The 21,291-nt window shown below is 41.5% G+C and overlaps 1 protein-coding gene across 1 annotated transcript in view; it reads right to left on the bottom strand.

Annotated features, from left to right (window-relative positions):
- Nucleotides 1–15,505: 15,505 nt before the first annotated feature.
- The window catches only part of LOC126455480 (J domain-containing protein), a 97,248-nt gene continuing 91,462 nt past the window's right edge, over nt 15,506–21,291 (bottom strand). The window contains exon 4 of the mRNA XM_050091232.1: nt 15,506–16,770. Within this exon, the coding sequence (XP_049947189.1) occupies nt 16,555–16,770 (216 nt within the window). The 3' untranslated portion in view covers nt 15,506–16,554. The remainder of the gene's footprint in view (nt 16,771–21,291) is intronic.

The raw sequence follows: 21,291 nt of genomic DNA, 5'->3' as shown, positions 1-21,291 counted from the left end.
CAAGTACATCGCCCTTGTATAGACCCTCTATATACTCCTTCCACCTTTCTGCTTTCCCTTCTTTGCTTAGAACTGGGTTTCCATCTGAGCTCTTGATATTCATACAAGTTGTTCTCTTTTCTCCAACTTGCAATGTTAATCACTTAAATATGTTACCTAGAGAAAAGTATTTCCGAAATTTCATTACTCTAGATTAATTTTTTTTTTGGTGTCGCGATTTTTTTTTTGTGAGTGTATTATGTAAGTTGGAGAGTTCATGAGTTTCCTCAATTTATTGTTTTATTAATTCCATTAGTAAGCTCGGTCACTTTTTGGTGTTATTGATTGTATGTTTAAAAGGGGCAGACCTGATAGCTAGGTATGTTGATTGATGGTTCGTGATTATTCAGGTTTCTGTTGTAGAGCGATGTTCTGTCCCCAATTGCTCCTGCCCTAGGAGCTCTTACAGGCGCGCTCTTCCCGCCACCTACAACTCGCGACCCAGTGGCGCCGTGCAACAGTGCTTGGTGTCCGGTCTCTTTCTCCAGCACACCTTTGGGTCGAGATGCAGAACTCATGAGTTCTGTGGAACTGCAATTTTGAATGCGTTAATTTAAAAGGACACGATTAATAAAAGGAATTTGAGTGGGCCGGACCTATCCTCTACTTAAAGCCCAGCGCTCCACTTCCCAAATTTCTTGGTACTAAGTAGTGGCACATTGTTTTCAAGACCACGTACAGTTTAACGTTCCCATCAGTAACATATCCTGTATTTAGCTTGGCCGTATGAGGCTTTGCATTGTCGTGGAGCGGAATAACCCCACGGGTGAGATTGCCTGGTCGTTTTGATTTGATCGCTTGGCGAAAGGTGGTCATGGTTTGCGAGTAACGCTGGACAGTAACTGTTGTCCCGTGCTGCAGGAAGTGAATCAGAAGGGGGTCATTTTTGGTCTCCTTAAAAATGCTCTGAGGGGCAAACGATTCACCTTGGACGACGACGTCCAGCTGTACGTGCGCAACTGGTTAACATCGCAGCCCAGGGAATTTTATGAGACAGCCATTCACCGCCTTGTGTCACAGTGGGACAAGTGTGTCCACAGACAGGGTCAATACTTCTAGCATACAGGTACTGGTTTCTATAATTATGCCCCAGGCTCGTTTATTTTTGAACGCCCCTTATATTAACCTGTAATCACTTAAATATTTGTTACCTGGACAAATGTAGCCTATTCCCGAAACTTCATTACTCTACAAAATTATTTTTTGGCGTTGCAGTTTTTTCGTCAGATTACTACTGCCCGCATTCTAGAATAGAGGGAACCTGTACATTCATTTTATGCTGTTGCATATGGGGATCATCCACATGTGCACGTTTCAGTGCTTGCCATATTACTGTAAATGATTCCGTATTTTGAAATAATAGAACTACCAATAAAAACTCACCTAGTACACTGCAGTTATTCAACATCTTGTTGGAAGAAACATTGCATGTGTATGATTGGCAACCATGATCACCTTCCCCTAGTACTACATGCATAGCTATTGCCTTCACCTGATAATAAAACATATAGACGAGGGATCCCTCATTTCTGGTTTTTTCATGTTGCATAACACAAGTCTTTGGTTATGGCTCTCTTCTGTATTTTGCGGAACCATTTCAGCAGCACTATGTCCATCAGGCGTCTCGCCAGTTTCAGTACTTTGTGCAATCTCTTCTAGAATATTGGTCAAGTGTGTTTGCGCCGTGACTAATAGGACTTTTGGGATACAGAGAAGAGCAGCATGAATTATCACAGGTTTGTTCGATCCATGGGAGAGTGTCACAGAGATGCTCAAGATCTGAACTGCCAAAATCTCGGCAGGTGTAAGCTATCAAGAGAGAGCCTACTTACAAAGTTTCAACAACTAGCTTGAAATGATGACTCCACGAATATACTACAGCCCCTCCAAAATGCTCCCAAAGGGATCATGAAGACAATAATAGGTCAATTGCAGCACAGACGGGGGCATTTACACAATTATTCTTCCTGCACTCCATATGTGAATGGAACTGGAAGAAACCCTAACAACTGATACGTTGGGATGTACCCTCTGCCATACACTTCACAATGGTTTGGAGAGTACAGATACAGATGTAAAATAGGCTGTGCATCACTTGTAGAGAATAACGTCCACAATGAAAGAATATCACAGGAATGCATTCATTTTTTTCTGTTGCAGCGTTTACGACAGCGTAACAGGGTGAATACATTTATGGAAAAGTTCGCCATTCACTAATTTTCTGACAGTGAAAAATGATCATCTATCAGTTGCTTCTTACTATCTTTTGATTGTTAAAATACGGGGAAAATTTGTCACAAAATTTGTCATCAAATCTGAAGAGAAATTGCGCCGTGTGTAGTGATTTCGTGGTTCCGCAATGTGTACAAAAAGTTTGCAGGACGGCAAGTGTGTAGTGATTTCGTGGTTCCGCAATGTGTACAAAAAGCTTGCAGGACGGCAAGTTACAGGACCCTAGCTGTACTAGGTCAGAAACCAAGACTCGCTGAAACCATTTTTTACGCACTTTTCCTAATCCAAATAAAATAGCCTTTTAGAAAAGGAAACAGCACTAATACCAAATAAGCAATAGGGCTGACACTCGCGGAAGTTCGTACTTGTCTCTTATAAACATTCTGTGTAAATTTCAACAAAATCGAGGATGGGTGAGCTGGCAGCATCTTCCAGGGTGGAGCACTTAGCACAGAATGACGCCTAAGTTAGCCTACTGAAGAATATGTAGGTGAAAGGTAAAGTAAGCGCTCTTCTTCACAATAATGGGAATTTCGGAACTGACAGTGGAGTCGGGCAAGTAGATTCCGTATCGGCAATATTATTCTCAGTAACGCTATAGGAAGTTTTTACTTCCTTTTCCCCGGTATAGGTAATACATGTTTAAGGTTCACACGCGAGCCACGTTTATTTTACTGATACACATTTTTCCCTATACCAGTAAACTACAATACTTCTTTTCTTAGTGTTCATCCCATATAGTATGGGATCCAGTATTTCAGAAATTGACAGTTATTGTTTTAATTTTTAACTTGGATGCCATTCTGAGGACGCCAGTTATCAAGGTAACTTAAGACCCCATTCACACAGAAATCGCGTGGTGTGGATGTCTGGCGGCGGTGAGTCACGCACGTGGTGTGGACGGGAAGTGAGTGATTCACGTTGAAGTGGCGCTGTCAGAGAGATGCGGGACGGTCGTGCAACGAATTAATCAGAATACGTAATCATCAGACAAACATATTGATCCACTGGGTCGTCTCTAACTTGTAAATGCTGAGCAGCGAATAAGATACTGAGCACTTCCATTATTGTTGAAAATGGACGAAAAGTAGCATATTCGACGTAATGAATCAAGATGTATCCCGAACGTCTCCAGCAATTTTACAGAATGATTCAAAAGTGATTCTATATTGCGTTAGACAAAACGAAGGACAGAATTCAGAGAAAAGAAACGATATAGGAATGTTTCGATCATAATACCTATTTTTCGTATAATATTCACTCGAACGTAAGCTTCAACAGTGCTTATTTTGTGAGAGATGTTCAAAATACACTGACCGAAAAAAATCGCTACCAAATAATAATGTAGGGTAATGAAATTTCCGGAATAAAATTGTCTTAGTAACATACGAGTATTTAAATGATATTAACATTGAAAGACCACAGGTTAATGTAAGTGCGAGAGAAGTCATTGCAAATCTGAAATTTTGGTGCATTAACAATGGCGTAACCGGCAGAATTTGAATGCAAGCATGCAAACGTGCATGCATTGTGTTGCACAGGTGCCGGATGTCAGTTCGTGGGATTGAGTTCCATGCTTGTTGCACTTGGTCGGTCAATTGACGGACGCTTAATGCCATTTGAGGATGACGCTGGAGTTGGAAGAGCACCCCATGTAATGAATGGCAACACAACAGGTCGAATCGGCAGACTGCCGTACAATTTTGCAGTCATGTTGCATGTGCTATGACTACATGTGCTATGTCTACAAAATTGCAACCTAGACCATAACTCTAGGTGTTAGCCCGTGTGTGAAGCACACAGTCATGTTGGGTGGAGGTCTTCAACAGGCCTCTTTCTAACCAACACAGAACCAGCTTTCATCAGAAAACGCAATAAACCTCCACGATGCCCTCCAATGTGTTCTCGCTTAACAGTACTGAAGTGCCAAATGGCAATGGTTTGGGGCTAATGGAATGTACATTACAGGACATGTGGATGCCTTTTTGAGTAAACTTCGCATTAAACAGACAGCCAGTGTGAACAAGCCATACTTGCATGTTTTGTTCAGAATGTACGTTTTAAATCTGTATTTACCACTAAGTGATACCAGCGTGTCATCGATTTATGCACATTATCCAATACTGTAGAACATTTGACAGATGTCAATAAATGTTGTAAACATTTTTGACATTGGAGCCAAAGGATCATTTTGCTTGCGCTTAAAACAGGTTGCAGGGTCATCGAATCTCAAGCATGTTAGGAGTATACGAGACCGATTATAGGATGTAAAGCATCTAAGTATATGACATCCAGTACCATCTGTGGCATAAAATGATTTGTAATATGCTCTTATGAATAGTATACCGAAAAATCCTTTAAGTGCACACAAATCAGCTCCATACGAAACATTTGGATCATTTTCAGGCATTTCTTTGTTTATTTTTGACTTATTCCGTTTCAATATGACACTCAGACATAGTCAGTCATTAGAAAATTCCAGATAGTAAGAGGGTCTGGATATTACCTACTAGAATAGGCGGTCGCATGTCAGCAAACGAATGATGTGCTGCTGAACACGAAATCACTTGAGAAGAATCTTTGACGACCAGCGGTATTCGTTTCCACCAAATATATGTCTAGCAGAACTTTTAGCTAAACACTCAATCTCTACACTTCTGTCCTCATCACTCTGATCACTTGTTTCATTCAAGGAATTCGGAGGTGGCAAAACAATTCCGTCTTCGCCTTCACGCTGTTGTGATTCTGAATTACGTTCGCTTTCAATTTCGTTGTTACTATCTGATCCAACATCACTTCCTAAAATGTCCTCAAATCATTTTAAAACAATAGCATCGAAGTCAGAGTCTGTAACACGAACAGCAGACGAAGACCTGACTACCGAGTGCATAACGGAAAGTCCCAGGTGCGGTCTCAGAGACCGCTAGCACGAAAGAAGCAGTAACAGTATCGATTCTCGTCACGTTCAAGTGGCTACCGACAAAGTAAAACACGGCAGCCTCGGGAAAGAACAACTAGACATCGCCGTAATCACCTAGCCCGTGCCGGCCGGGGTGGCCGAGCGGTTCTAGGCGTTACAGTCTGGAACCGTGCGACCGCTACGGTCGCAGTTTCGAATCCTGCCTCGGGCATGGATGTGTGTGATATCCTTAGGTTAGTTAGGTTTAAGTAGTTCTAAGTTCTAGGGGACTGATGACCTCAGAAGTTGAGTCCTATAGTGCTCAGAGCCATTTGAACCATTTTGAACCTAGCCCGCCCCTATCCACTAGCAACAGAGTAACAGTAAACGCTAGCAGTCTGTGAGATCGCACCTGGACGTTAAGTGTTAAATAGGAATGCAAGTTTTGGAAACAAATAGGTCTTGCTGACAGAGATACTAAAAGAAGTACATGTTATATAGGCATTAAATAAAATAATTTTGCTTCAAAGACTAGTTCAGCACGAACTTTGGTACCTGAACGCTGTGTAAACAAAATGACCGTAAAATGAAACCCGAATCCATTCTATGTGCCACGAATTCATATTATTATTATGGATCATACAAAGAAAAACTTGCTATTTTTAGTCTAACCAAACTTTCTTTTAATGTAACTTCTGTAACGTTTCCTCTATGTAGTAGTAACCCAACTGTACAATTGTTTGATGTGATTTACCGATTCGATGCTGTGTGAGGCAAACGTAAGAGACCAGAAACTCTGGGAGAACTGTCATACCTTAGTTTGATGATCAATTTGCCTGCCCAAAAGTCTAATCATTCACCTGGGTCCAATATCATCTGACAGACCACCTCAACAAATCCTCGGTCTGTCACATCTGACCCTACTGCAGCAACATTCATCCTACAATCACAGCATAACCAACTTTGTTTCACCTCATATCTGTAAAGCAAGAATGAAATTCATACTACGTGATATTTGTAAGCGCCAACGAAATGATACGCGCACTCAAACCACAACTTGCTTCAAAACCTACAACTCTCCAATGACTACATGTTTAAACTACCACGAGCATACTGAATTCTAGTTGTCAAAGCAGAATTTTGAATGCAAACATGAAAATGCGCATGCATTGTGTTGTACAGGTGCCGGATGTCAGTTTATGGGACGGAGTTCACGCCTGTTGCACATGACCTGTCCATACAAGACAGTTAACACTGTGGATGACACTGGAATTGTCCGATGAGGTTTCATGTGTGCTCAACTGGACACAGGTCTGTTGATCGAGCAGGCCAAGGCAATATGTCGACACTATGTAGAGCATGTTGGGTTGCAATAGCGGTAAGTGGGCAAACATTATACTGTTGGAAAACAACCCTTAGAATGCTGTTCATGAATGGCAGCACAACAGGTGGAATCGCCAGATCCAAGTACAGATTTGCAGTCACGGTATGTGGGGTAACCACGAAGTGCTCCTCCTGACATACGAAATCGCAATTCAGACCATAGCTCCAGGTGTAGGTCCAGAGTGTCTAGCACACAGACAGGTTGGTTGCAGGACTTCAACTGGCCTCCTCCTAAAACACACACACACACACACACACACACCACACACACACACACACACACACACACACAGCCACAACTGGCACCCAGGCAGAACCACCTGTCATCAGAATAGGCAACAGACCTCCACCCTGCCCTCCAATGAGCTCTTGCTTTTCACCCCTTAAGTCACAAAAGGTGGTGATTTGGTGTCAGTGGAATGCACACTACAGGGCGTCTGACTCCGAGCTGTCTTTAAAGTAGTCAATTTGTAACAGTTTGTCATTAAAAATTGGCAACCAATGCTCTACAATCGCAATAAAATCATGAGATGTTACGCATTTTGGGATTATACCCATCTTCAGACATCACAAACTTCAACTCCTTCCTAACCAACCACGTGTACAGCCTTGACAACTCAAAGAAAGTGTCAAAGAACATATGACTGTGACACAAGCAGTCTTGAAGCAGCTCTGCTTCGAGACTGCTTGTGTCGCAGTCATATGTTATTCGACTTTTGAGTTGCCAAGGCTGTACGCGTGGTTGGTTAGGAAGGTGTTGAAGTTTGTGATGTCTGAAGATGGGTGTAATCCCAAAACGCGTAACATGTTCTAACAAAAGAGTCAGTTGAACATCTCATGACTTTAATGCGATTGTACAGCATTAACAGCAATTATTAACATAAAAATGATCGCAGGCCTCAGACGGTATTTTATGTCCTTTATATCACAGTCTGTTATTGGATACGGATCCTCTACACCTCCCGTAAACTCGATCCTCCTCGATCCTCTCCCGCCCCCGTCCGCTGTCATGCCTGTATTTCCACGTCCCACCTGCTCTCCATCTCTCCACTCTCCTTATCCTCTCCCAAGGTGGCTTCCGCCAGCTCCCCCTCCCTGATGATGCCCTCCTCCCCTCCATCTACCCCTCCTACCAACTTTGATACTCCCCTCCCTCTTCCTGTGTTTGTTCCCATGGGCACCCTCTCTCCCCCTTCCCTCCCTCCTCCCCCGGGCTTCCTCTACCCCCATACCTTCATTCCTCCCACCATCTTCTTCTGCCATTGGCATCTTTGCTCCCCCCTCTCCCTCCCCCACCACCTTCTTCCCCTCTTGGCAGGTCCCCAGACTCTTACACGTTAAGTGGACATTCGCGCGCCGGAGATCATTGCCATCAGTTTCTCGTGTGTGTGCCATCGTGTTTGTGATTTAGTGTTCTTCGCCGCCACGCTCCTTCGTTCACTTGTACCGTCTCAGTCATCAGTGTGTGCGCAGTGCCGACAGTTCTTCGTGTTTTTTTCGTCGAACGTGAACGGCTTCGTGTTTTTACATTTTTGTATCTACTGTTTTTAACCACCCATCTGTTACTTTTCTCTCTTGTCTATTTTATTGTAATGCTTGTGGGTAAAGAGTGGAGTCGATTTATTCGCTGCCAGCCCACCTTTGTATCAGGTGACATAACAATAAAGAAAAAAAACAGTTTGTTATGCCACTGTGGTACCAGCTACCGTTCAGGTTGCTGCTGCAGATGCAGTACATTGCGCCAGAGCCGTATACTGAACACGACGGTCTTCCCTCTCCGTAGCGCCACGTGGCCTTCTAGAGCCCGTCTTCTCGAGACATTTTCGTGACCACCGCTGCCAGCAGTCATCTACAGTTGCTATACTCTTGCCAAGTCTTTCTGCAATATCGCAGAGGAGACATCCAGCTTCTCGTAGCCATAATACACAACCTCTTTTAAACTTAGTGAGGTGTTGATAATGACGTCTTTGTCACTTTAAAGGCATTCTTGGCTAGCATCAGCTTACCACGTCCAATGTCAAAGGTAACTAACGCTCACGACTATTACAGCGTGCGTTTAAAGCAAACCTGACTTTCACTCTCATAGTGGAGCTATTGTAAGTAGGCTGTTTAGGTTTTTATGTTGGTAACGTCACCTAGCGCTATATATGAAAATCACTGACTGTGCTGTGTGCAGTCTGTGGCTGGTTTGCATTGTTGGAATTTGCTATTGTAGTGTTGGGCAGTTGGCTGTTAACGCGCGTAGCGTTGCGCAGTTGGAGGTGAGCCGCCAGCAGTGGTGGATGTGGGGGGAGAGATGGCGGAGTTTTGAGAGCGGATGATCTGGACGTGTGTCCACCAGAGAGAGTAAATTTGTAAGACAATGTCATGAACTGAGATATATATATATATATATATATATATATATATATATATATGACTTTTGAACACTATTAAGGTATATACATTGTTTGTTCTCTATCAAAATCTCTCATTTTAACTATGCCCATCAGTAGTTAGTGCCTTCAGTAGTTAGAATCCTTTATTTAGCCGGAGGTATTGGCGCTCGCTGTATTGCAGTACTTCGAGTAACGAAGATTTTTGTGAGGTAAGTGATTCATGAAAGGTATAGATTGTTAGTCAGGGCCATTCTTGTGTAGAGATTATTGAAAGTCAGACTGCGTTGCGCTAAAAAAATATTGTGTGTCACTTTAGTGATGATCAGAATAAGTAAAGAGAGAAATGTCCGAGTTCGTTCAGTTTTGCTCAGCTGTTTGAAAATCAAATAACGTAAGGGATTTACCAGCACAGTAATTCATACATTTTTCTAAGGGGACGTTTCACTATTAGCGCACTCTTCTGCGGCTGGCGCGAAATTTGAACAGACGTCATCTTTCAGGTGCAGAAATATGCCTATCAACTTTCGTTTATGTCGCACAACTCTTCCTTAGTGTTGCGATTATTTTTTTGTCAGTACATGTGTAAAAAAGAACTGGAGGGGGTGAGTCTTTCAATCTGTGTATAAGTACAGACTTGAGGACTGGTCAGCTTACAAACTATATGCCATTCGAATGAAGCAGAGATGTAATACTTTTTGAAATAGCTAAGAAAGTGCCTATACTCATGTTTAGGGTAGTATTAACCAAAACTGCGACAGTAAAATTTTGTGATCGTGTTAGTGCCTTCACAACATGCTCACCTTTCAATATAACACATTTTTTCCGACGGTGGGTGGACTCTGGATACCTGGGTTCCGAAACTGCCTTTTCAGCTCTCCGGGAAAAATTCTACCTTAAAAATCAGTCATTCTGAAAATGCTGCCCAAGCAGGAAAGAGAAAGAAGTCAATATGTGCCATGTGGAGGGAGGAGAGGGGCGGAGGTGGCGAAAAATTTGGTATCCCAGAGAAAGTCTGTGTGAACGTCTCCTTAGCAGAAAGAGCCGTGGTGTTGTGGAGCAAAATCACACCTTTGACAGCTTCTCGTGGTGATTCGTCTTGGCAGTCCCAAAAGGTACTTAGCATCACCGTGTCCGATAATGGTTGCATCTTTGTCTTTTTCGGTGATGATGAAAACACACATTTCCACTGACAGCCTTGATGTCTGTGGTGTAAGGACGTAACCAGGATTTTGTCGAAAGGGGGGAGGGGATTCGATTTGTTGAGAATCTCAGAGAGACTTCTTTATCATTTATTCTGAACATTTCCATAAAGAACGGTAAACCATTTTATTTGAAAATGATCTGTGTTTACACCAAGCGGAGATACAATCTCGTTACTTATGTGTGCTGTATTTTTTGCAAACCGATAAGATGCAGTCATGCTACAATCTCCCTTCACCCTTCGAATTCATTTTATACTCTTTCAGTCTGGATTCGAGCTGAGAAAGTGATCAGGAATGCAAGTTCGCTAATTTTTTAGAGCACCGTGATTATTACCGACCGGGCTTCTGGAATAAAGTGATCTCTGTTCGATAGAGAAGCTAGAATAATTTTCGGTGGCGAAAATGCAGAGGGTCTGTAAGTATTCATCCTTACACTTTTCCAAATTTCCTCATTTAAGTATGCATTTGTACTTCTTGGAATGTAAGAAACCTCTTTTCTGCATTATAGGGTGTCGTGACAGACAAATGCACGAACATAAATGAGAAGAATTTGGATTATTACATATTTATCACATGGCTTTTGGTGCCAGGAGTCTCTAAAGAGATGCTTGGATCACCTTCGATGTAGCTCTTTTCAGTTAAACTGAGCGACTGCATCTTTAAGGGAATTGGAATCTGTCAAGAAAGAAAGGTATTCGGAAGGTTGTGCTCTGTAGTAAGGGAGCAATCCTGGCATTTGCATAAATTGAAAATGAAAAACCACAGAAAAAGATTTTCAAGCTTACTGGCAGATGGGTTCAAACCACCTCTTCTTCAGAATCCAGAGATCAGTGGCTCAACACGCGGAGCTACCACAAACGATGGAGAATTTGGAAAAAACTGGTTGTTTCACATTGTTTCAAAGCAAAATAAAATGCATCACAAGGAAAGATTGAATTCTGACATTGCATGTTTTTCCTTTAATTGTGCATGTTTTGTCATTTGATAGTGCATGAATACATGCATGTTTTAAGATTTAATTGTGCATGGAATTATTGGCTTCAGTTATTATAGTATTACAAGAGCGTAAATAGACTTTGAACGAAAAGGGGGTGGGGGAGATGCGTGATGCAGTCGACTCTGACCAATTCACGCAGCCCTCTTTTAGAAACGAACGAACTAAAGAACGTTCTGTCATCACATACCATTTCCGCTCTCCACAAACCCCTCTCCATCGTTCCGTATCGGAAATGGTTTTCATAAGTGAATACTCATCAGGTGACCAGATGGAGCGATACTTTGCCTTTTCGGATACTAATAGGATATTGTCCAAATTTTCTGAATACATGCAATCATCGCCGTTTGGGTGATATTTTTGTTGAGAAACGTAATTTTTGGGTGACACAAGCAAACCCAATGTAATTTTAATATAATGTTTCTAATGACATTTTCCGCTCCGTAGCCTAGAAAATACTGAAATATTGCAACCTCAGAGTTCTACCAGCCTCCAAATAACTCCAGTGCTGATATTTAACTACTATAGATAGGTAAATATGTTATTACAGTAGTGCATACACATTTTTACTTACCGTAATGCTATCGGACGAATGAAAATCGATTTTCCTCTTCTTTCTTGTTACAAACTCACACATAATTAGAAACTATCGCAACAAAACACAGCACAAAAGTAACACACGGTAGCACTTGGATTAAATTCAGCTGCAAGTAAAACTGAACTGACTAACAACTGAGCTCAAGCGAGGCCAACAATTGGTCTTGGCTAATATAGGGATGGGAGATAGCTGAAAGTGTTATGGATGTATAAAGGGTTTAAATCTATTGTTGGCATTGCTGACTATCGATAGTGTAGCTCTCTTTTGTCGCATGATTGAAAATCAAAATATTTTTCAATTTCACTACTCGGCAACTAGATCGTGTGCAATTTCAATTACGTGAATGGGATGAGTTGATGCGGACAACCCTTTGCCTACGTCCTTGTGAGGAGTCATGATACACAGAGATCTCGGCCGTAGTGATTAGGTGGTTATGGATTAGTCTGACGCCGCTGCAACATTCACACTACACTCTTTATGCTTTTTAAATGAGTGTAGGTTGTCGTGGAACCCGGTGGGCAGCAACTTTTGTCATGCTCAACAACTCATGCAACATTTTGGAAACTATTCCATTACCGATTTTCGGTTTTTTTTACTGCCGCCTCGAATGTGATCTGGTGCTCTTCCAGCACCAGAGCCTTCACTTCTCTGGCGGTTCCTGGTTCTTCACGGAGAGATGATCTGATACTTCATTATTCATCATTCAGACCTGTTTGATCACTCTGGAAGCGTCTGCACTACGTGAGAAACTGCGATGTATGATGATGTGTTGCCATACACTTCCACAAACTCGGGTGGAATTTTTGCAGTATTGTTCCCCTTTAGACACCGCACAGTACTCGACTTTATCAGTAGGCTGAACAATTTATTTTAGCTCATTAACAGCATGCTAAGGTACTGCCATACAGCGGTTTTAATTTTAACCCGGGCTTCAGACTAGTACTTGCGAATGAACCTTATTGTAACTTCAGTATAATTGGACACAGGAAAAATCAACTCACCAAGCGGCTGCAGGAGAAAACACACAAAAAAGCCATGGAAATGCACAAGCTTTAGGAGCCAGTGACTACTTGTGGCAGAGAGAGTGGAGGGGAAGGATGAGGGAAGGAGGGAAAGGACTGACGAGGGTTAGAAAATGGGGAATGTTACGGAAAAGTCGTCGGAACATCAAGTCATGGGAAACTTACCGATGGGACTAAAAGGAAAGACTTATTTTTGGGGACTGCACCGGACGAGATTTGAAAACTAGAGAGCTTAAAGGTCTTGCGTATTACCCTGTCGTCCAAATTCAAGCACTTAAGCTTCAAATCTCGTGTGGTGCAGTCCCCAAAAATCAGTCTTTCCTTCTCATCCTGTCCAGTAAGTTTCCCTTACCTGAGGTTCTAGGCGACTTTCCCATAACTCTCCCCATTTCCTAAATCTCGCCAGTCCTGTTCCTTCATTCATAATACACACATTAAAAATTTTTTTTGCATCGCACCGGTTCCGAGAACTCCCGAAGATAGACGTTGACTGTGAAGATTGTACCGCAGACACAGTCCCTTTGACTGTTCAGAGATGTCACTAAACCCGCCCAAAAATGTAAGCAGCCATGCATGAGCAGCGCCTATTAGACGGAGGGGTTCCAACAGCCGATCAGTTCCAGTCATTCCTCACCAAGGAGGAACACGGCTCGTGTTGTTTGTAGTTCAACCATGCCTAAATGGTCAATATCGCGATTCGATCGCATCCGCATTGTTACTTTGTTCCAGGAAGGGCTCTTAACGAGGGAAGTGTCCAGGCGTCTCGTAGTGAACCAAAGCGATGTTGTTCAGACATGGAAGAGATACAGAGAGACAGGACCACTACTGCAGTGGATGACCGCTACCTGCGGATTAAGGCTCGGAGGAACCTTGACAGCAACGCCACCATGTTGAATAATGCTTTTCGTGCAGCCACAGGACGTCTTGTTACGGCTCAAACTGTGAGCAATAGGCTGCATGATGCGCAACTTCACTCCCGATGTTCATGGCGAGGTATATCTTTGCAACCACGACACCATGCAGCGCGGTACAGATGGGCCCAAGAACATGCCGAATGGACCGCTCAGAATAGGCATCACGTTCTCTTTACCAATGAGTGTCGCATATGCCTTTAACCAGACAGTCGTCGGAGACGTGTTTGGAGGCAACCTGGTCAGGCTGAACACCTTAGACACACTGTACAGCGAGTGCAGCAAGGTGGAGGTTCCCTGCTCTTTTGGGGTGGTATTTTGTGGGGCCGACGTACGCCGCTGGTGGTCAAGGAAGACGTCGTAATCGTTGTACGATACGTGAATGCCATCCTCCGACCGATAGTGCAACCATATCAGCAGGATATTGGCGATGCATTCGTCTTTATGGGCGACAATTCGCGCCCCCCATCGTGCACATCATGTGAATGACTTCCTTCAAGGTAACGACATCGTTCGACTATTGTGACCAGCATGTTCTACAGACATGAACCCTATCGTACATGCCTGGGATGGATTGAAAAGGGCTGTTTGTGGACTACGTGACCCACGAACCACTCTGAGGGATCTACGCTGAATCGCCGTTGAGGAATTCGACAATCTGGACCAATACTGCCTTGATGAACTTATGGCTGTACACCATGAGAATACAGGCATGCATCAATGCAAGAGGACGTGCTACTGGGTATTAGAGGCAGAATTCTGGACCAGCACCTCTGAAGGTCTCGCTGTATGGTTTTACAACATGCAGTGTGTGGTTTTCATGAGCAATAAAAAGGTCGGGAGTGAAGTTAATGTTTATCTCTATTCCAATTTTCTGTACAGGTTCCGGAACTCTCGTAACCGAGGTGATGCAAAACGTTTTTAATGTGTATATATGAATTATATGAAAGTGTAATACCTGTTCTTTCGGACTTTCATAGCCCTTGCATTTGTGGTAAACAGTGTGTGGATGACGCAATGGTTAACGCAACTGATTAGGAAGCAGGAGATCCCAGAATCGAGTCTCGTTGTGGTACATATTTTCAGTCGTCGCCGCCGATTTCATATAAAGCCCAGATGCAGCTGATATCAGTTTCTTCTGTTCCTTTCCTTTCTCTCCTGCACCTTCAGTTTACGTAATAACCTTTTCCTTTATCCATCTTCCTCTTCTGCTCCGGAAGCTGGCACATTTCCATAATTATTCTATGTGCTGTCTCCTGCCGCCCTTTGGTGAGAAGATTTTTTATATATTCAGTTATATTTTCAAAAATTTATTATTTTAGGTGATATATTGTAACTTTATGAGGTGATAAAGCTGATGACTGACCCTCATAGCAGCATAGTTGAAAATATTAAAAAACTGAGCGATGTTCTGTGAGCAGTGGACAGCTATCTTTATGTTATTGCTAGGAAGATATCTGTTCAAAAACTGACATTTAATTCTTAATTATATACTCAAGCTAAGCATCTTGTGTACAGTTATGTTAATGAAAGCTCTGGCAGAATGTGAATTATTTGGGTTTAAAGAAGACAACTCATCAAAATGGTGGAAGTAATGAGTCATTGACAGACACACAATAAGTAATGAAAACTGTGCCTTTAAGGAGATCGCCCGCCCGTCCCCCTTCCCCCCCTACCCCACACACACTACATTTTGAACCCAAGTGTCGATTTTCCAACATACATAGGGCCTATAGATAAATGCTGCACTGAAATCTGAGCATAAAATTACATGTAACTCACCATACATGAAATATTTCATGAATATGTCACCTTGTACACTATTAACTGTTTGTCAGAATGCAAACTATAGTTTGTTAGACATTTATTGTTGAAACATACAGGAAACACACTTATGGAAGGTACATGATAAATACACACATTGAGAATTAATGGTGTCTTTAAGTGGAGTTGATTTCCCAGGATATCAAAGTAGCAACACATTTAGCTCCAAAACACAGGTACAGATTATACTAATAAGTAATATAAACAACAATGACTACTTTACAGTGTGACTTTCACTAATTTAAATTTGCAATGCCAGCTTGCAAATTTGTTATAAATTTTGAAACCATTTATAATAGATTATAATCCTTTTTCAGTTACCTAATAACCATTCATCAACAGAACCCTGTTATCGTACTACTCTGAAACATGTCCAACATATCATGCACACATCAAATACTTATTATAGAATGACACAATTAGTTTATCTTCAGATTTGGGTACTAATATCACCTAACAACAAACATTAATTGTAACATTAAATTTACAGGTAAGGAGCCACATTCAGTAAGAAGGAAGTTTATCACAGGAAATTTCTAAGTAGGACCCGTCTCTTGCACTTCACTTAAAATAGTCTTCAGTTTAAAATATAGGAATTCCATTATTCATAGTGAAAAATGCTTGAGCATGTTTCCAAAATACTTAAATTCATGTTTTGTTGATTATAATGCTTTATCACAAAAATAAAAATACTGATTATCGTAACTTGTCATGTTTTAGCCTTCAGACACCTGTCAGTGGAATGCAAAAGGTGATAGTTTGCTTTCTACATTTGTGGCAGATTTAAAAATACTTTTATTTGGATGCCACTGAAAAATAAAAGTGTATAGTTGGTGGCTATATAAATATATAAAATATATTATATGAAACAAAAATTGCAATGTGTAAGATCGTAGAGTTACAAGGAAGACAATAGAAATACTTCTTGCTGTATGAAAATATCAGAAATATTACAGACAGCATGCAGATTGTCTAAAGTACGGTACAACACAGAGACGGTATCACACCCATGGAATGTAGTTCTCTACAGGTTGTGACACAAACAGGAAATTAGTTACAATAGCAAAGCAGTCTAAATTTCATAGTTGCGGAACTTGCTGACAACTTCACTAGAAGCATCAGATTTCCAGTTGACAGTGCCACGAGCACCCCAGTGTATATTTGCACCTCCCTCTGAAGCCCGGCGGTGTGCCTGAGGAGCACTCCCTGAGCCACTTGTGCTGCCACCTTCACCTGCAGTTTCAGGCAGCATCCTATCTTTCGTCTTCAGGGTGGTCCAGTGCATTGACTGAAAAATATTCAATAGTATGAAATTAGGATCTATGAAAAAAAATTTCAAAATAAAGTGAAACTTTTAAGAATCAGCAAACATACTTTGAAGGTAAGGAAATTATGAGTTAGTGGTACTGCAGAATTGCTTTAGGGAGATTGGAGGAGGAGGAGGAGGAGGAGGAGGAGGAGGAGGAGGAGGAGAAAAGGAGAACAGGAGAACAAGAAGAGAAGAAGCTAGGTAAGTCGCTAAGAAAACGGTAAATCTTAGAAAGTTTAAGAGCTTTACCTTAAAATCAAAGAGATAGAAAACAACAAATGGTAGTTTGTATCGTTATTTTTATTGTATAATTATTAAGAAATATGAGGTTATATAATTATAAATTAATTTATTGATTGCCCTGCTTGTTGGCCTCATTCTGTGGATGTACTGGAGCAACTATTGTCCCATCTCTTGGGTGATAATCTGACAGTCTTTTCCTCGTGGTCGTTCCATGTTTACAAATTTTAACTAGTCTTGTGGGGGTCCACCATTTGTGATCCTTCCAATTTCGTTCTCCTATCTCGCTGTATTTACATATATCTTTTATCCCACACAGATGCTTTATACATACATTTTTTCTCTTGTCCCACAATGTTACTCCTTGGATCTGTCTTAGTATCTTCACCTCCATTTCCTTTAACTTTTTTTTATCTTCCCCATTTTTTATTTTCCCCATAGTTGTCAAATTTATTTCACGATATAGTATTTTGCTGTTATCTGCCTATCGTTACTGCCATTGTCACCTTGTTTTTCACGTCCATGGTTATGACTTTATAGCTGGTGATAAGAGTCCCTAAACAATTAAAAGTCATTACTTGTCCAATTGACACACCATCCACTTCTAATTTACCTCTTACAGGTGTTTTTGATATTACCATACTCATTTTTAGAGAGGATTTTCATTTTATATTGCATAGCTATTTTACTGAATTGGTGATTCAACTGTGATTGTGAAAATAAGCTGAAACTGATTTTTATTCATTTGCTCTATAGATCTCATCAAGAAGCAGCCAACTCCCTGTTAATATCTGATAAAACCACTCCCGCCTCGTCACTGAAGTTAAGCAAGGTTAGCCCATGCTCGTTCTTTCGAGAAACATAGGTGACGTGCACATACTTGAGCCAAAGTGGTGCCCCATTGAAAGACTTCCACCAGGCTGTGGTGACACATTGTACAGGTAGTTCGAAAGATCTATGCTAATACAAGAATCCAAATAACTGGGGATAATGAAGAAACAACAAAGGTTATTAATTTAGGAGTTCGACAAGGTTGCAGCCTCTCCACTGCTTTTTAACATATACATTGACGACATTATACGGCGATGGAGAATGAAACTGAAGAACTATACATATAATTTGTACCAAAAAGATTACATTATGACTGCTATTCGCAGATGACCAAGTGTTAATTTCGAATAATGAAGATGGTCTGCAGAGAGCTGCCTACGAACTAAAACATGCCAGATATATAATATGTCAATATCAATCCGAAAAACAAAAGCCATGGCTTTCTGTGGAAAAAATCCAGTAAGAAAAAAATAACTAAAGACAACAAGATTATAGAGCAAGTAGATAGATTCAAATTTCTACGAACCTTGCTGTTGTACAGGGGAGACCTAGATCAAAAAGACAAAATTGTGAAATTTAACTACTTAAATGGCACTATCAGAAGAGCTTTCCAACGTAAAGCAAGAACAGAATCATACTTAAAAATTTTATAAAGGTATGTCAGTACCATCATTACTGTATGGAAGTGAATCTTGGGTAATGAAAAAGAAATATAAAATAAGATTACAAGCCAATGAAATGAAATTCCTCAGGTACATAGCAGAATACGCCAAGCTAGGCTACAAAAGAAACACAGTTGTCAGGAAGGAATTAAATGTTTTCGATATAAACAGTAAGGTTGACGAATACTGACAAAAATGGATATCGCACCTGCTACGAATGGACAAATCAAGGTTACCACTACATTTTTGGCGCTATATTCCACAAGGTAAAAGATGTATTTGAAGACCTGCAAAACGATGGAAGGACCAGGTGTAGCTGCAACAGGTTGAGGGAAAGCCGAATGGCCGACGGAAAAAGAAGAAGACGAAAACATATGTACAGGGTAACCTTTTTGTTTAGCTTTGGTACAACTCCAGCTGTGAGCTCTTATTGCTTTCTATGTAGAGAATCCTTTATGGAAGGCAAATTGACGGGCAGTTCTGTTTGGTGGATAAGTCAGTGTATCATCATAGGCTGCTTTCTCAAACACTTTTGGAAGCAATAATACAGGTTTATAAATACCGGTATTTTGTTTATCTCCAAATTAGAAGATGGGTGTTATTACAGCGTATTTAAATCTGCCAGAAAATAAGAATTCTGCACAGACTGATTACAAAGGAGGCTTAATTGTTGTGTCAATGACACCCTTTTTTCTCTTTATTTTAATGTTATATTGCCATGAGCTGTGGTGTATGCAGTGTAGTATCGTGTAATGTAGTGGTTAGCGTCACTGCCTGGTATGCTACATGTTGACAATTCACACCCGACCGCCAGGAGTTATTTGCTGTTTAGTAATTATAATTTCTGGAAGGTCCTTGAAATATTTTGTTTTTGTATATTCTGGAATATATGATGTTTGTTTGAATGCCAGCAATACGCAATATATTTGTATCAATATCTGCACATTCTGTCCAGACGATCAATCGTGTTCTTGCTGTACGTCGAAGCTCATAATGAACGTGCTTTCACTGTTGAGTATTGTATTTCACCGGAGACACCACTTTCAGATTTTGACTTTACTCTTGTTACGACGTAACATTGTTTGGTAGAGACGCCTGGTGTTTCAAAACATCTGCATCACTGTGTTTCCAATTATGCCACGTAAACGCCATCGCCTACGTGGACAGGAACTAAAATACAAGCAGTACGTGGTCCCGTAGGTCCGTTTATTTGAGACAACCATAGATCTGAAGCCAGCAGTAAGTCACTTGCACATGAGGCATCCATCAGTGTTTTCTGGAGACGCTAGTCAGGATATGATGAAATGGTTAAAAGGATTTGACCTAATCACCAAATGCGACTGGTAGGATAACATGATGAGTTTGGCAAATGTGTACTTTCACTTGAATGGCACAGCCCAGCAAGGTTCAAGAACAACGAAGAGTAGCTCTATAGGAGACAAATTCCAGGCCGAACTGAAGAAAACATTTGATCACAACCAACAGCAAGCTCTATTAGCAGTTGATTGTGACCCAATGTCGTGGCGAATGACAATTTTATGTACAGAATGTTTTGGACTTTTGCAACATTGTGAATTTGAATATGATAGAAGCCAATAAAATATCACATTGGATGAAGCGAGTCGCAGAAGGCATGTACCGAACACGTATTGTTAGCGATGTCACAACAGCAGAAGAATCATCAAGCGGTACAAGGAAATGCAACAAGAAAAAGTCAGAAAAGTCTGACGAAGAGTTATAAACGTCTACCGAATGTGGTCCCTTTGGCAACTTAGTAAGACCACCATGATCTCGCTTTCTCTCATATGCCATGTTGTAAGAGAAGAGATACAGTATTTTATGGCACCTAGAACTGATGGACTGCGTATGTATCAATCGTGGGCTCCAATCTCCACCACCGCACGAACGTGCCATGGAGAAGTGACTGCCATCTCGGACTTACACAGCAGCTGTCACACACACCCAGCAACCAACCAAAGAAACTACAACCAAATCCTCTACCAAGTAGAGCGCCCCCTAGAAGAACAAGTATTTGGGGGCTGGAGGACAATATGTCAGTCGATTTTCACTGTGGATACCCTTGTACAGAAAAGAAGACGAATGTTCAGTGACTGTTAAGCCACAAGAAGTCAACCACTCATACCAGCCAACTGCAGACGATTATAGTTTACCAATGGGCTGAAGCTCATTGCTGTATCATGGATGACATCGCAGAGTGTGACCAAGACATGAATACACTAAGCAGATTCAGAATGATGTAGGTTGCAGTAGTTACTTGGCGATGAAGAAGCTTGACTAGGATAGAGTAGCATAGACAGCTGCATCCAAGGACTCTGGACAGAAGACGACAACAACAACAACATAGTCATGATGTTATTCTCAAATGAGACTTCTTGCAGGCATCCCAAGAAGTCTATGGATGATCAGAGATCCTGGTTGACGAAGCTATTACAACAAGAACACATACAAAAGATAGCTTATTTGCTGTTGTTATCATCGTCGTCATCAATTGAGATGCTAAGTACAATTGTGAAGATTTTTTTTCCACAAGCAATCACAGTTGATCTCTACAGTTACGTACATCGGGTCAGTGGAACCAGTCCAGGACGGGCAGATTAGTCTCACGCCAGTGTTCCAGTACTGTTACAGACAAGACAGTGGCCGACCAGAGTGGCCGAGCGGTTCTAGTCGCTACAGTCGGGAGCCGCGCGACCGCTACGGTCGCAGGTTCGAATCTTGCCTCGGGCATGGATGTGTGTGATGTCCT

This window comes from Schistocerca serialis, chromosome 2, assembly GCF_023864345.2.
Source record: "Schistocerca serialis cubense isolate TAMUIC-IGC-003099 chromosome 2, iqSchSeri2.2, whole genome shotgun sequence".
Classification (NCBI taxonomy): domain Eukaryota; kingdom Metazoa; phylum Arthropoda; class Insecta; order Orthoptera; family Acrididae; genus Schistocerca; species Schistocerca serialis.
This window is presented reverse-complemented; position numbering and strand designations above follow the sequence as displayed.